We start from the raw sequence: 14,464 nt of genomic DNA, 5'->3' as shown, positions 1-14,464 counted from the left end.
TGGAGAGAACCTCAATTTGTTCAGTAAATGTATGTCCTCCAACTCCCCATTTATTAGGCTTAAAAAGCTGTAGGTGGTGCTTTAATTATTTCTCCTGCGCCATAATGGGTTATTTTGAAAGGCTGGCCTGCTTATCGATAGCGCTGAAATGAATGTTATGTCTTAAAAGGTTCCTTCCTCAGGTTCTTCCTCTAGCCGTCGATAAGGTGTTCGGTAGGGAAGCGATCCTTAGACATCTCGGTGGTTGTTGATGGATATGGTCACACTTCTGAGAGGAAAACAGCATTGATTCTGTCCCACTATCACTTCTAATTTTCTTCCAGCCTTTGCACAATGGGATCCTTTATGCCTAATCACACCCACTTACAGGGCTGGTACGAGGCTTTCTTTTTATTTCAAGAAGTATGCCTGAAGCTCCCAGACAGAGTGTGTCAGTATTGAAGTGTTTCTGGCCTGTCAGATCTTACCCACTTCCTGCTCTAATGTGATCGATCGGACTGGCGACAGAGTCATAACATGCTCCTCCTCTACCGTCTACAGGACACTTTGATAGTGACATTTCAGACCCAGTTAGACCCTGCTTTCCCTGGCCCATTAAAAAAAACTGGACCTCAAGTGAAACCCTGTGTCTGGTCCATCCCTGAGCTTCCTGCCGCATTAATGACAGAATTGTACATGTCAGTACTACCAGGGGTCCAAGGATGAAATAATGTGCATGTAGTAAGTCAAATCTGAGGTCTTGGCCTTGATGTGTAAAGAGCATTTGCAATACCACTTTAATGGCGAAAGGAAGGAGAGAGCTGGGGGTTGGTGACTAGCCTATTGGAGGACATGTCAAGACCTTCACGCCAACCATTTTAATTGCAACCAGAAAATGCCTATTAGCTAAAGAAGACTTCCGCTGCAGGCTGAAATAAGATCACTAACACCAGCCCATGCACTGTTTAGTTCAGATTGTGAGGGATGTTATTTAAAAGTAATTATGTATCGAGACCATGAGGATGAGTAACTTTGATAAACAACACTGATGAGTATTGTTACTTTTTTTTTAACCAACCTCTGACACCTCTGTAATTTGCTGGAGCTGACTTATGTTGTTAATTAACAACTGTGCATTTTGGGGACATTTCTAAAAGCATAGTTATAAGTAGAAAGCTGGAGAAAATGCTTTGATGGGACTACTCAGGGATACAATCTCTCTGCTGAGGTGGGTTCTGAGTAATGGTTTTTATAGCTAACTTTTGATGGAGGATGGAACACTGCCTGGCAGTGTGATCAGAACCAATCCCCTGTATGAAATGGAAAAGGTTAATGCAGTTTAAGGGCTGAAATAATAACTAATTATCCTTGGGTTAACTACACCCTATGGCAATTTCTCTCATGTCCTGCTATGTTTGGCTTGACCCAAATCAATGAAAACAGTCCACCTATCAAATCATTAAACAGAGACTAACCTCCAGCAGAACGGCAGCCTACTTTAATGACCACTGTGCAACTGAAGGCACACTCCAAAGGGTGCAACTGAAGGCACACTCCAAAGGGCAGCTAAGGTCTGGAAATGAAACTGAAAAGTACCCCCCCCCCCCCACCCACACACACACACACTTCTACTATTATCTGGATATTTGACTTGTAGTGTCAGATCCAAGATGCCACAGGAGTTTAAGCTCCATTTTTACGAGCTCCCAGAATTGTTTTATTACAGTGTAGTTCAGTCATTGGAAGTGATATCTCAGTGTATTCCTCTATTGAAGTACGGTGATCATCAACAACGCATATGGAGATCAGGCTCATAATAGTGAACTTTGTTAGTGTTACATCCTATTGATTACAATACAGTTTCTGGGATGATCAGTATGCAATGTTAGATGTCAAACGTACATTCAAACAGAGACGTTGAAATGATCATGGAGTTGAAGTCCTATAATAAACCACAACATTTACCCATTTCGCTTTCACCCTCTGACTGAATTCAATCTCTCATAGGATATTCAATGACAACACACATATGTTACTTTACTTTGCGATAGTATACTAAAAGATAAGAGCACTCTAGATTGAAAAGTGCCAAGATCTATAGATGGGGCTTGTTCACCTTCTGAAATAGACTGATTTGAGGCATATGAAAAGAGCTGACATCCACAAATAGATTTGGACAGTGTTGCCTTAACATCTGAGGACACTGTTTAACTCATCCCATCTCGGGAAGTTTTCACACTTCACGCTTCATTAACCTCTGGGTCGCAGGTTCCCTGGGAAGTCGGGAGAGGAAAATGCCTGTTTACACCGTTCTCTAGAAACCCCCACAAAGTGGTTAGTCTTCATTGTGGCATATCAACACAGGTAAAAAAAAAAACATGTGATGGTGGGGAGCGAAAGCCCTGTAAGCTGTCTGAATATAACCTAGCTTCAAAACATAAAATGCTTTCTATATACAGCAGGTATCACCCAGGTGGATCGTGCATATGTGTGCTGGATGGTGTTGGTCATGTAACGCCATACAATCAAATGCACGTTCCATTCATTACATGTAACCCATGATATCATTTCTGGGTGCAAAAAGAGTCAAGTCAAGCAAATAAGACCTTGTGTGGCAGCACCTTGTCGATTCCATGTAGGTTTCCTTTTTTTTTTTTTTTTTGGCTGAATGTATTTGGAAACAGATTGAGTGATCTTTTTAAAGCATGTGGGTGTTGACATATGGGTCCACTGAGGAAGTACATCCCTCCATATCACACATGAGCTGAGAGTGGCTAGATAAGCTGAATAAGCTATAGGTCTATCTATAATACATAGGCCTATGTTAAATGTCATTACTCATGACTTTGAGGAAGACCCCTTATTAGTTATTTGGCTAGAATTCTGTGGTTGGTTCATTAAATGAAAAAAAGCTAATGAAACACTTTTCACAAGGTGATAATTAGCAGAGAAGAGCAGGGCTGCAGTCACAGGCTGTTAGATATTTAATAACCACAATGACCAAGGGAGTTGGTGTTAATTTCTGGGTCATGTTTATGATGTTGATTTATTCCAGGTCAAAATAATGGATGGTAAACGCCTCAAATGTAAACCAGAATGTCTACATCCGGATATGACAAGATGCGTTTGCTATAGAGGAAGCATTTTGGGGCATAGTGAATGTAGCTGAAAGCAGATTGGCGCTAGGCCTATAACTCAAACCTTACAAAAACTGAATAATTCTAGGTGGTTGCCTTTATTGTTTCCCACATGGTTTGATGTAGTTGGTTGATATGACAGATGGATAGAGTATAATTCAGTCCCCCACTGCCTGTACTTTCCAAGCGTGAATTTGCAGATAAAGCCGACAGGCGACAGTTGAGATGATGAGATAATTAAATGTTATAGAAGGTCTTCAAATGGGTGGGCCTATTACACAACAGACATTAACATTTCAATAGAATATTTCCATCTTCACACATCTCTACACTCTTATAAAAAAAAGTGCAATCTAGAACCTAAAAGATTCTTCGGCTGTCCCCATATAGGAGAACCCTTTTTAGAATCATTTTTGGTTCCAGGTAGAACCCTTTTGGGTTCCATGTCAAACCCTTTCCACAAAGGGTTCTACATGGAACCCTTAACCCTTTCCACAAACGGTTCTACATGTAACCCAAGTGTTCTACCTGGAACCAAAAAGGCTTCTCCAATGGGGACAGCTGAAGAACCATTTTGGAAATCCTTTTTTCTAAGAGTGTAGAGCCAACATTCTACTTATAGTAGCCTATGTTTTTGTCTTGGCCAATAGCTACAAAAATGACTGCTGGCTTCTCTCTTGTCAAGCTTTGATTGTACTGGATGCTCTATAAGACATGTTGTAGTTTGTGCTATAGGCTAGTAGTGCATTGTTCATGATCGACTATGATCGACTAATCTCAACAATGCAGCCAATGACTTTATGTCAAATTGAAGTCATTTTAGTTTAGGCTACCAACGTAGTTTAGCTAATTCAGTGAGGCTGATAGAGAGAATGAAGGGGACTTCCTTCTGTCCCAGTGATACCCAAAGAGAAACACTGGCACTTGGATCTTTAACACAATCGCTTAAAATGCTACTTGACATTTGGCTCCTATCCTGGAGCAACTCCGCCATGCTTTTTTAGGATTTTATTACATCGCATGCTTATTAATGGACCGACAGACTTAATCGCTCTTATCTCGGCCAAGCAAACGTGGGATAGGATTATCATAGGCATGTGCATTGTTTTACGGTCAATGCCTAAATTGATTTTGAGTCACGTGGAAATGAAATGATTTGCCATGTTTTGTCTAAGGGTTGTTGTAGCCTAATATTATTGGTGTACATTTGCAATGTTTGATTATTATAGAAAATATAGGCTCACATCTGCAAGTCATATACGCATATACTAAACTATGTTGTAGGACTATCTATAGATCCACATCGAATAGCTAAACTAATTGGTAATTTGATGTCTGTCGTGTATGACTGATCATTCTAATCTTGAATTGATTTGGCTCAGTCCTTCTACATTCATGCTCATTTCGAGCTACTGAAACAAAGCCCTGCTAAGCAGATACTATTAGTGACAAGTTTGTAGAAAACCTCTGACAACAATACGTGAATAACCGCTTAGAAACTCAAAGAATCTTCAAAAGTATCATAAGGCCTGTTAGGAAACATGATCTTGGAAAATGTATAAGGAAAAGTGCTTAATAACATTCCTATAATCTACAAAACCAATGAATTAACAGGTCACTAAACCCAATTTTCGTTGTGTTCATTTCTATAATAATGTGTACTAGCCAGCTTCAAATAGTTATGACTGTGACAAATTAAACGATGAGACAACAATTAATGAATTGCTTCATGAATAAAAATTGATGTTACACTTACTCATTTCTAACACCAATAGGCCCATGCAATGCTGAAGAAAAACAACGTAAATGGACAAGTAATTTATTCGTAGGCATATCTGTATAATTATGTTGTTACGTTCGGCATTGGTGTGTGCTATGAACATTGCATGTTGTAAAACTATAAACAGTGTGCCTCTTTCATTCTTAAATAATGTCAATGGCATAATTCCTGGTTCACCCCCTTAATTTGCAGAAAAAATGGCAAATGACAAAATAAGTTAATTTACTCAAAGCTGCGAGGGAGGGAAAAGAGAATGTTGCAAATGAGGTTCTTGATATCACGCTCATAATTAATTGCGCAAATTTGTTTCTATTAAATAAAAATAACACGTATTGAGAAACTCAATTAGCATTAATTAAGCTTGATATCCCAATTTGGATGTGTCGTTGAAAACAAGCTTTTTCGTAGTCTTTTTTCCCTCTCTGATGCTGAATGCGAACGAGAGTTCTGCCTTTGGGCTGCTTTTCCCTCCTTTGAGAGTTGAAAATGAAAAATGGAAATGAAATATCAGGAGGTGCTAAATTAGCTGCCTGATCTGCACTTATTGCTGCATATACGCCTCTATTACTTTGCCAGTCTGAGTCGCTCTTTTAGCATTCCAGGCATGGAGAGGCGTCGAGATAGCAGATTTATCAAATGGGAAAATGAATGCATGATGATCAGTTAAATTGAAAATCAGCGCCTGCATGACAGCCCGACCTGACACCTCCGTAATTAGAAAGAAAAATGATGGCGTCCGATGCATAATAGAGCAAAAACAATTTACACTCTCCCATAATGATCCGGCGTTCAAATTGAAAATTTCTCCGGGTAGAAATTGAATTCATAAAGTATGATTCATGGAGGACACATTTCCTGGAGGCTGCCTGGGCCATATCGATTTATAGTTTGTCTTGAATCATACAGCGTGCAGCTCTCAGGCAAAAAAAAGCTTAACTACTTAAGCAAATCGCTAATTTCACCTTAAGGCCACCAGTGTGCAGCCACGATACTCCTGTTCGTTATGCTAATGAATTAAACATGAACACCCCCTACCATACAACATACGCTCCAAATAAGACACACACACACAATATATATATATATATTGAAGGACACATCCAGAGAACTCTAATTTCCAAATGGCCTATCCGAAATGGCAACTCATTGACAGAAATAAAGCTCAATAATTGGGGGAGCTGGACAGGCTGCGGCTGGCTGAATAAGAAGATAATGTCTTTAAATATTATGTCGGGTATAGGAATATATATTTAATAAAAGTTAAAAGTATTATCTTTGTTGGGTTGAGGACTTCCAAGGGCCATTGTATTTGGATCTGTTTTCATCAAATAATAAGTTATTCATTAGCTTATTGACTTTCTGTCTCTGCCATAGGCCTATATACTCTCTGTTGAGATTAAATTTTCCCTTTCCCTATACACTTTTGCCTGTCTCTTATACCAAAAGCCCCCCTTCACCCACACCCAATAAGTCATTGCTTCCTCTGAGCAAACAGCAGTCATCGGGTGAAAATTATGTAAATATTATGAAAGGGACACAGGCTCAGAAATTCATTTGCGCCGGCTCAGATGTAAAGCTGCCCCTCTGATTATTTTCAATTTATTTGCAAATCAAGACCCTAAAAGAGTAGCAGGAACTCTGGGTATTTAAGGACACACTAGAATGGATGTTTTCTATTTTTCGGATTTAGATGTTCGTGTTATTGAGGGCATTTTCACGTGAGTTATACCTATAGGCCCTATCTTGTAAAACAAGCTGTATGCGATGTGAATGGTCTTTCCTTTCTTACCTCGATTTTAAATCTGGTCAACATTGCTAATATTGCCATGGCGCAGATGTCCCCGAGCCTGCACAGCATCCCTGGGGACCGCCAACCCTATTAGAACAAATGTGTTCTGCTATTGTAAATAGGCACGTTTGCTTCGCCCGTCCTATTACAGCCGACGCATGATCAATAGGCTGATAACACAGAAACATCAATGTAAGCGACAGAACAATGAGGGATATCATCGAACATCTATCTTAATATAGCCGGCTACAAGGGCCCTGACAAAGTGAAAAGCTCATGAAAATTCCGCCCCACGAATTCCCATCTCCTATCCAATATGCACAAACACACTCCCAGCTGCCGGGGCTATTATTTTCGTATTTCAATTTGACACCCCAGCCTTTCATGCTAATTCTATTATTCTTGGAAGTTTATGTGATTTCATATCACTAGAAATCGGTAATGTATAATAACCCTTTGGGCTAAAATAAACTGAATCCCTGCAGTAGCCACCGGGAAAATAATTACTTTCATATCAAAACTCTGCAGGAGTCGAGCGGGTCCTTTCGCCTCCGGCTCGTAACCTCATTTCAGTGAGGCTTATAGATGAATAAATTTGTTAAAGCAATACACAAAATACAACATCAGATTTTAGCAGAAAGCGCTACCTATACCCACTATACGGGCTATTTAAGGTCTCACACGGTTTGGATGTATTGTATACAATCGATTTATTTATGAAAACCTTACATATATAAATATTATAATACTTTTTACAGCCTTTGAGGATTTTTGTGGTTTTTATGTATTTTTACAGTTCGTTACACAGGAGGGGGGGGGGGGGGCTTGTACTACTACCACCACCACCACCACACACACACGTGCACATATACACGCACGCACGCAACAAACACACACACAGTTATAACCCATCATCGTCAGAAAATGGGCTATATATGTCATCTGTAAAATGAGAATTTATATTCTAAAACGTGATTGGGCTTTGGGCAAATGAAAGGTGTTGTTGACGCTATCAATATTGTTTCTCACCTATAGGTCTATTATTCCATATCGACATCTTGAGTCTCTGTCTTTGTCTCTGGTGGACAGTTGGTTGTCACAGACTCGGAACTCTCTGGGTAGTCTTTTACAGACTGCTCTTTTTTGTCTAATGGCAGATACTTTGAATCATCATCATCTTGGAAATATGTTGCACTACAACTGGCTGAAGACTGACTACAGTTTCTACTGGAAAAGGTAACATGGCCTGGGCTGTTCTGTGGGGAACTAGTATTTTTCGGGGTAAAGTTGACCTGCACTTTGATTGCTTTCGCGTCGTTGAGATTGTTGGACTCCTTATGGTTTTTATGTCCAGTATTGGCAGATAAGCTGCTGTCATTCACTGGGGTTCTTTGTGTGGAGTTGTCAGCATCTGAATCTGATGGTGTTGTCTTCAAAGCAGTCTGAGGAACAATGAATCCAAGCGGCTGGGTGATAGGATAGAGTAAGAAATGTCCTTTCCCTATCAAAGGCCGCGAGGAGGGTAAGGCAGAAAATCCATCTATGTTCGGTTTGCGCCTTGGTCTGGAGTCGGATAGAAGGCTTTCTACGCTGAATGGGTTCAGTTTCTGAAGGTTGGAGACTCTGCTATTGGCGCACATGCTTGACTGTTGACTGCTGTCGGACGAGTCCAGCTCGGATCCACCAGCATCTTGGTTCAAGTGTCTTTGGTTCTGGAGGGTTTGTGGTGTTTGGTCACAGCTCGATTGGGTTTGGTTTCGGCCTACAGAGTCACAATGTGGATTTTGTTCACTGTCTGTCACTTGTGACACTCCACTGTCACTGTCAGATCCTGGGGTGTGAAATAGGTCCCCTGACAAAAGTTTATTCTGGGACCTCAACAGTCTTCGCTCCTGCTTCCTCTTCTTCTTCTCCATCCTCTCCAGCTCTCGCCTGGCGATCTCCTCCGCGTCCATGGGCTCTCCACTGCATGTTGTTGGGTGGGAGTTGTGAGCTGGTCGCCCTGGACCCTTCTTTGTGTTTTCTTTTTTCCTCCACTTAGCTCTACGATTTTGGAACCATACCTGCATATTAGAGAAACAAATCATGTTACGCATGTTCAAAAAGAAGATGTCCACTCTCTTAAAAAAAATACATAGGCCTAATAATAATTTAGGCTAATATTTGTGTGAACCATTGGAATAATGTTTTGTACCAAAGAGCAATGCCCCTTGCTTGTAGGCCTACAATTATTTATTATCAGATGCGATGACAAAAATAACCATATTTATTTTCCAATTCGACTAGGCCTACAATTATTCCGTGTGTTTATGCCTTCTTCGTTATTCAATTAAAAGTTAAATGCTGTGTCTGATCTGGAAAATGCTCCATGAAAACATATATCTCCCTTATGATGGGCCCTTGTGTCCCAATCAAATGCATAATAATAAATGGTTTAATATAGTTACAAATACTCAAAATTCCACCAACACTTAACTGCCTAAAAATGGCTAAAGTAACATGACAAATATAGGACTAAACCAGCGTTTCTCAAACTCGGTCCCCGGGACCTCAAGGGGTCCACGTTTTGGTTTTTGCCCTAGCACTACACAGCTGAAATAATCAACTAATCATCAAGCTTTGATCATTTGAATCAGCTGTGTAGTGCTAGGGCAAAAACCAAAACGTGGACCCCTTGAGGTCCCGAGGACCGAGTTTGAGAAACGCTGGTTTAGTCCTATATTTGTCATGTCACTTTAGCAATTTTTTTTTAATTTTCTCTGTGCATAACACAATATACATATGAGCGTTTGACATCAGAAGTGCAAATGATCACGATAATAAGTCCACGTGCATGGACATTTGACTGATGAGGAGAGATGGGGGAAAGGTGTGTCCTTTATAAAAATGTAGGACTTGAAAATGTATCAATATTCAAGTTCATAAATGTTTGTGTATACTTGGGTGTTTTATAGGTTTATATAGGAACGACTGAATGTGCATACGTAGATGTATGTAGATATATTAATTTTGAGTATGTCTGAGTGCAAATAATATAGCCTTATCGACTGAATCTACACAATTTATATTAATATCAAGTACAGCAAATGAACTGACCATTCCATGGCTTAGCCATATTTAAAGTATTTCTCCTTGAACCAGAGGTCCTCTTTATACTCGGTTTGCTGCTCGTATCACCCTTGAAGACTATCTCTCTATAAATATATCGTATAATGTGTTATTTAAATACATATTCACGTTTGATAATGTTTTCCTTTTTAAAATTGTGAAAAGGATTTGCTGTCATTTGCAGTTTTGAAGCATCGTACTGTATGTGTATATATATTGAGGCATCGTACTGTATGTATATGTATATTGAGGCATCGTACTGCACATACTATAATAGGCCTCTATGTGCCTATATTACACGAGCTCCCTGTGGAGTTTTTGGTCACAGTACAAAACAAAAAAGAGACAGGAATTACAGGACAACTATATATCTAAAATAGACTATTGTAATATATTTGTGTAAGAGACATGGGGAATAAATAGGCCTACTTTCCTTTGTTCAAACAGCCTGTCAGCGTTTAAGAATCATTAAGCTACACATCATAACAAACCAACAACAGTGAATGCCAAAAAGTGGATATGGTTGATATTTACCTGTACCCTCGATTCTATCAAGTCCAATCTCAGAGCCAGTGCTTCCCTCATGAACACGTCGGGATAGTGACTCTCATTAAAAGCCTTTTCTAATTCTTCCAGTTGCCAACCAGTGAAATTTGTGCGAGTTCGTCGTCTCTTACAACCGGGGCTATCCTTGTCTGGGTCACACGAATCTAGCATGAGAATACAAAACAAGAGTCGCAAAAGTAGCCTGAATGATTTTTGCAAGGATACGTTCTTTCTGTGGTCCTTTATAAAGAAATTAATCAAATATCGTCTAATAAATTAGGCTATTATGTCCGTTTTCGATGGTAAGAAAATAGTAGTAATTATAGACTATTAATCACACAATGTTGATCCTGATAATGATAACAATAACACAGTAAAACATTCTACTAACAATCGAGAAATTGTGATTTTTTTTCCCACCCTGTCACACACAACACAAGGGGTTTTCACGTTTGGAGCTGAGCTCGTATGCTGCTCTCCACTGAAATGAATAGCATAAAGCCTCAATTTGAAAGCAGAAGACTGCTTCTTTGTTTCTTAGGATTTGGATTCCCTCTTTAACGCTTTATGGAGAGGATATACAGGATATACAGACACTTTCAGTTCTTTGTTTAGTCCTTTGATCTACAGCCAACCTTTTGATTTGTATTGTATTTCGTTTTGCTTACCTGTCAGCTTGTACTGCTGGTTATCTCCATTCATACCACAGCCAGACAAGAGGGGGTTCGAATTAACCACTGAAGCTGTGCAGGAACCATTAAGTAATCCGTCTATTGAAAAAGGAACTGCGGCCGCAGATTGAAGTTGATGACCGGCTAATTCGTAAACATGATGGTGGCTTAGATGGTACGGAAAGCCCACCATCCCGCCGAGAGAGCCTCCGAACTGGGCATGAGGTGGATCCAGTATCCTGCTGTCCATCATCTCCTAGGCAAAAGGAAACGACGTCTGGAGGTTGGTGGTGTGAATTTAAAAAGCATGCAGTGCGAGTGGCCAGCGAGGAGGGGACATGATGTGGAGGGAAGGATGAGCTGTACTTTATCAACATGAACCTTCCAATAATTAGCCTAGGCTTTGGGAATTTGAGACCAATGAGAAACGGTAATCGAGTATGACGTCAGAGGCGCGGTCTGCAAACGCTTTCCATATCGATTGCTAATTAAACCTGACATCCACCTCAATAAACAATATCAGAGCTGTCACAACAAGACAGGAGGGCTTTGATAAGAACTACATCACAACTACACGGGGGACCACCAAGAGAGAGTGATCAGATTGAATCCCAGTAAAAGGTGAAAGAGATGGACTAATTTCGAACGCTCGCTCCCACATCTAAAATGATGGAGAGGCTAGTCACAGTTTTTGGTCAACATGTTATGGCGTTTTAAATTTTTACTCTCTCTATTAATCGATGCCGAGTTACAAATACCCTCATTTTACACAAAGACATTTATCATCCAAATGCTGTCAAATTTTATTCGAGACTACAACCAATTCGCGTGCAATATAACGGGATGTTGATAAAAGGGGGCGATCGACTCCTCAGCCTGCTGTCGATAGGCTGATTGAAAAAAGGCAGATGTTAAGTTATTAATTACATCACACACTAATTAATCTTCTGCTAATAAGAGGAACGATATTAGGAAGAAACGTGAACCCTTATTCCCCAGCACTTATACTGTAATTAATGAGACTTAATTTAGAAACGTGTGAGAATTTTTCCCATGTTAACAAAGTAGCTTCTTGTGTATACGGTTTTGTAGTTATTGTTATATATTTTCTTTGGTAGGCTAGTTTTGAACTCATGTAGGCAGGTAAATGCTGTCTTTATGAGGCAAACAAATAAAACATTGTAGCTTAGATGTGCAGCACCAGTGTGTCATCTAATATCTATCTATCTATCTATCTATCTATCTATCTATCTATCTATCTATCTATCTATCTATCTATCTATCTATCTATCTATCTATCTATCTATCTATCTATCTATCTATATATATATATATATATATATATATATATATATATATTCAAAAATTGTATTATATTTACCTTTATATGCCTAGAGGTTATTTATTCTCGAAGTTCAAAATAGACTAATCTCCAGTGAAAACGGAGGACATTATGATTGTGTAAAAGGTTAACAAAACTATCTGACCATAGTCTACTGTGGGGAAGCTCCGAACCATTCATTTTTGTTACATTATGCTATTTGTCCGGAGACCTTCATAGGACTAGTCCATGTTTCCCCACTCGCTAATGTAAAGAAATGTGTTGTGAATAAAGCGAATCAATCCTACCTAAGTAGGTCTAGTAGTTCTGTCTCTCTGCTCTTTAGGCTACAGAGAAAATTCATTCTACTTTATTTATCCCATGTCTGGTGCTGTCGTAATGATAATCTGAGTTGAAATTTCGCTCCCCACTCACTCCCTGACCCTTGGCACCCGGATTGGCGTGTTGTAATAACCCGAATCTCTCAACAGTAACCGTGAAAATTGTTACCTTATTAGCATGCAAATTGTTTAATTAATATTATTATGAGGAAGTATATAATCCGTTCGTCACTTGACCTCAAGCCCATATAGCACCCCTCTGCATTTCAATGTGTACATTTTAATGAACTCCTTAGAAATGTCTCAGGATCTGGCCGTTTTATCCCTCTCCCCTACAAAGATGTGGTTGGAGTTGGCTCAGATGCCCTTCTCTTTGTATTTTAACTAAGTTTATCATGTTTTACAGATGTTTTATGAATAATTCCAACCATTCATGTATTTTTTGAACATCTAAAATTCAATAATTGCTTCTTGTCAATTCGGATCGTAACCCCATCCAGGCGCACGGGCTCAGTGAAAAGCAGCCCTTGACACGCAGTCCCGGGAGACATTGCATTTAAATCCGTTTTTCTACAACCGGGTGACATTGTCAGATCCTAGCTTTAATTAACCCGATAATAAGACGAACAAGGCTTGCATTCAATGCCGCTACAGGCCTGTCTTTTCATTTGAATTCAAGAGTTTCATCAACAATTTAACTGGCCTTGGTTGATAGGACATGAAGGTCCAGTAAAATAATAGAAAAGTGCCTCAGAGTCAACACCCTAAACTGCAGAACAATAGACTCTTCGAAAAAAACCTAAAATGGTTCCTTGGCTGTTCCCATAGGCTTTCTCCATATTAGAACCCTCTGAAGAACCTTTTCTGGTTCCAGGTATAACCCTTTTATGGGGCCAGCCGAAGAACCCTTTTGGAACCCTTTTCTTTTATAGGAGTGTTTTATAGAGCTGGTAGCTTAGCCTATATGACAAGTAGACCTACATTGGTTCATGTGATATTTGTCTACCCTATTGTTGCCTTTACCACCTGATCTAAAATAGTGACTTTCTTGGATAAACCCACATGCGGATGGAACAGCTAGCTCCATACACATCCATCCCTGACCTACAGGTCAACCATTGGCATGAAATGCCTATCTTTTATTTCCGATTATTTGAAAGCAACTGGCATAAATCACACATTTGAAGATATCAAATCATAATTTCTGAAGGCCATCAAAGCTGCAGATGAGAAAACAAATAGGCCTATTTAGCCGACCGGCTATAGGCCTACTGTATGCTACTTGTTGTAGGCTATATGTCACATCATCTTCACAATCTCTTCATACTATGTTGTAAGTGTTGAACCAGATGACATCAAATCACTCCTTAGGTCACAGATGTTTAGAAATGTGAAGAATGAAGCATAGCCTGTGACCGCACACATAGCAAATGTGTATGTCTGTGTGTGTAGGCGTCTGTCTGTCTGTCTGTCTGTCTGTCTGTCTGTCTGTCTGTCTGTCTGTCTGTCTGTCTGTCTGTCTGTCTGTCTGTCTGTCTGAGCCTCTGTAGGCCTCTGTTTATAAGGATAGACTATGTGAAAGCATCACAATAAGGGCTAAAACACTGTCATAGCATATCATGACAGGACAGGTTATTATGAAAACAGATTTTACACTGTCTGAGCATAGCTTTGAGCATAGCCAACTGACTGTTTAGTATTATAGCCTAGCCAACTGACTGTTTATGACAGCATTATAGCCTAGACCATATGACAGAGTGTTCAAGTAAAGTCTACTGTTGTTGCAGCACAC

The 14,464-nt window shown here is 39.7% G+C and overlaps 1 protein-coding gene across 1 annotated transcript; it reads right to left on the bottom strand.

Moving 5' to 3' along the window:
- Positions 1–7,450: 7,450 nt before the first annotated feature.
- LOC135554997 (homeobox protein unc-4 homolog) lies at positions 7,451–11,337 on the bottom strand. The gene is made up of 3 exons (XM_064987370.1): positions 11,008–11,337; positions 10,328–10,503; positions 7,451–8,748 (listed from the first exon to the last, which is right to left on the bottom strand). Exons 1-3 carry the CDS (start codon positions 11,261–11,263, stop codon positions 7,726–7,728), a joined length of 1,455 nt encoding a protein of 484 aa, XP_064843442.1. The 5' UTR covers positions 11,264–11,337; the 3' UTR covers positions 7,451–7,725.
- Positions 11,338–14,464: the final 3,127 nt, after the last annotated feature.

This window comes from Oncorhynchus masou, chromosome 15 (genome assembly GCF_036934945.1).
Source record: "Oncorhynchus masou masou isolate Uvic2021 chromosome 15, UVic_Omas_1.1, whole genome shotgun sequence".
NCBI classification, from domain to species: domain Eukaryota; kingdom Metazoa; phylum Chordata; class Actinopteri; order Salmoniformes; family Salmonidae; genus Oncorhynchus; species Oncorhynchus masou.
This window is presented reverse-complemented; position numbering and strand designations above follow the sequence as displayed.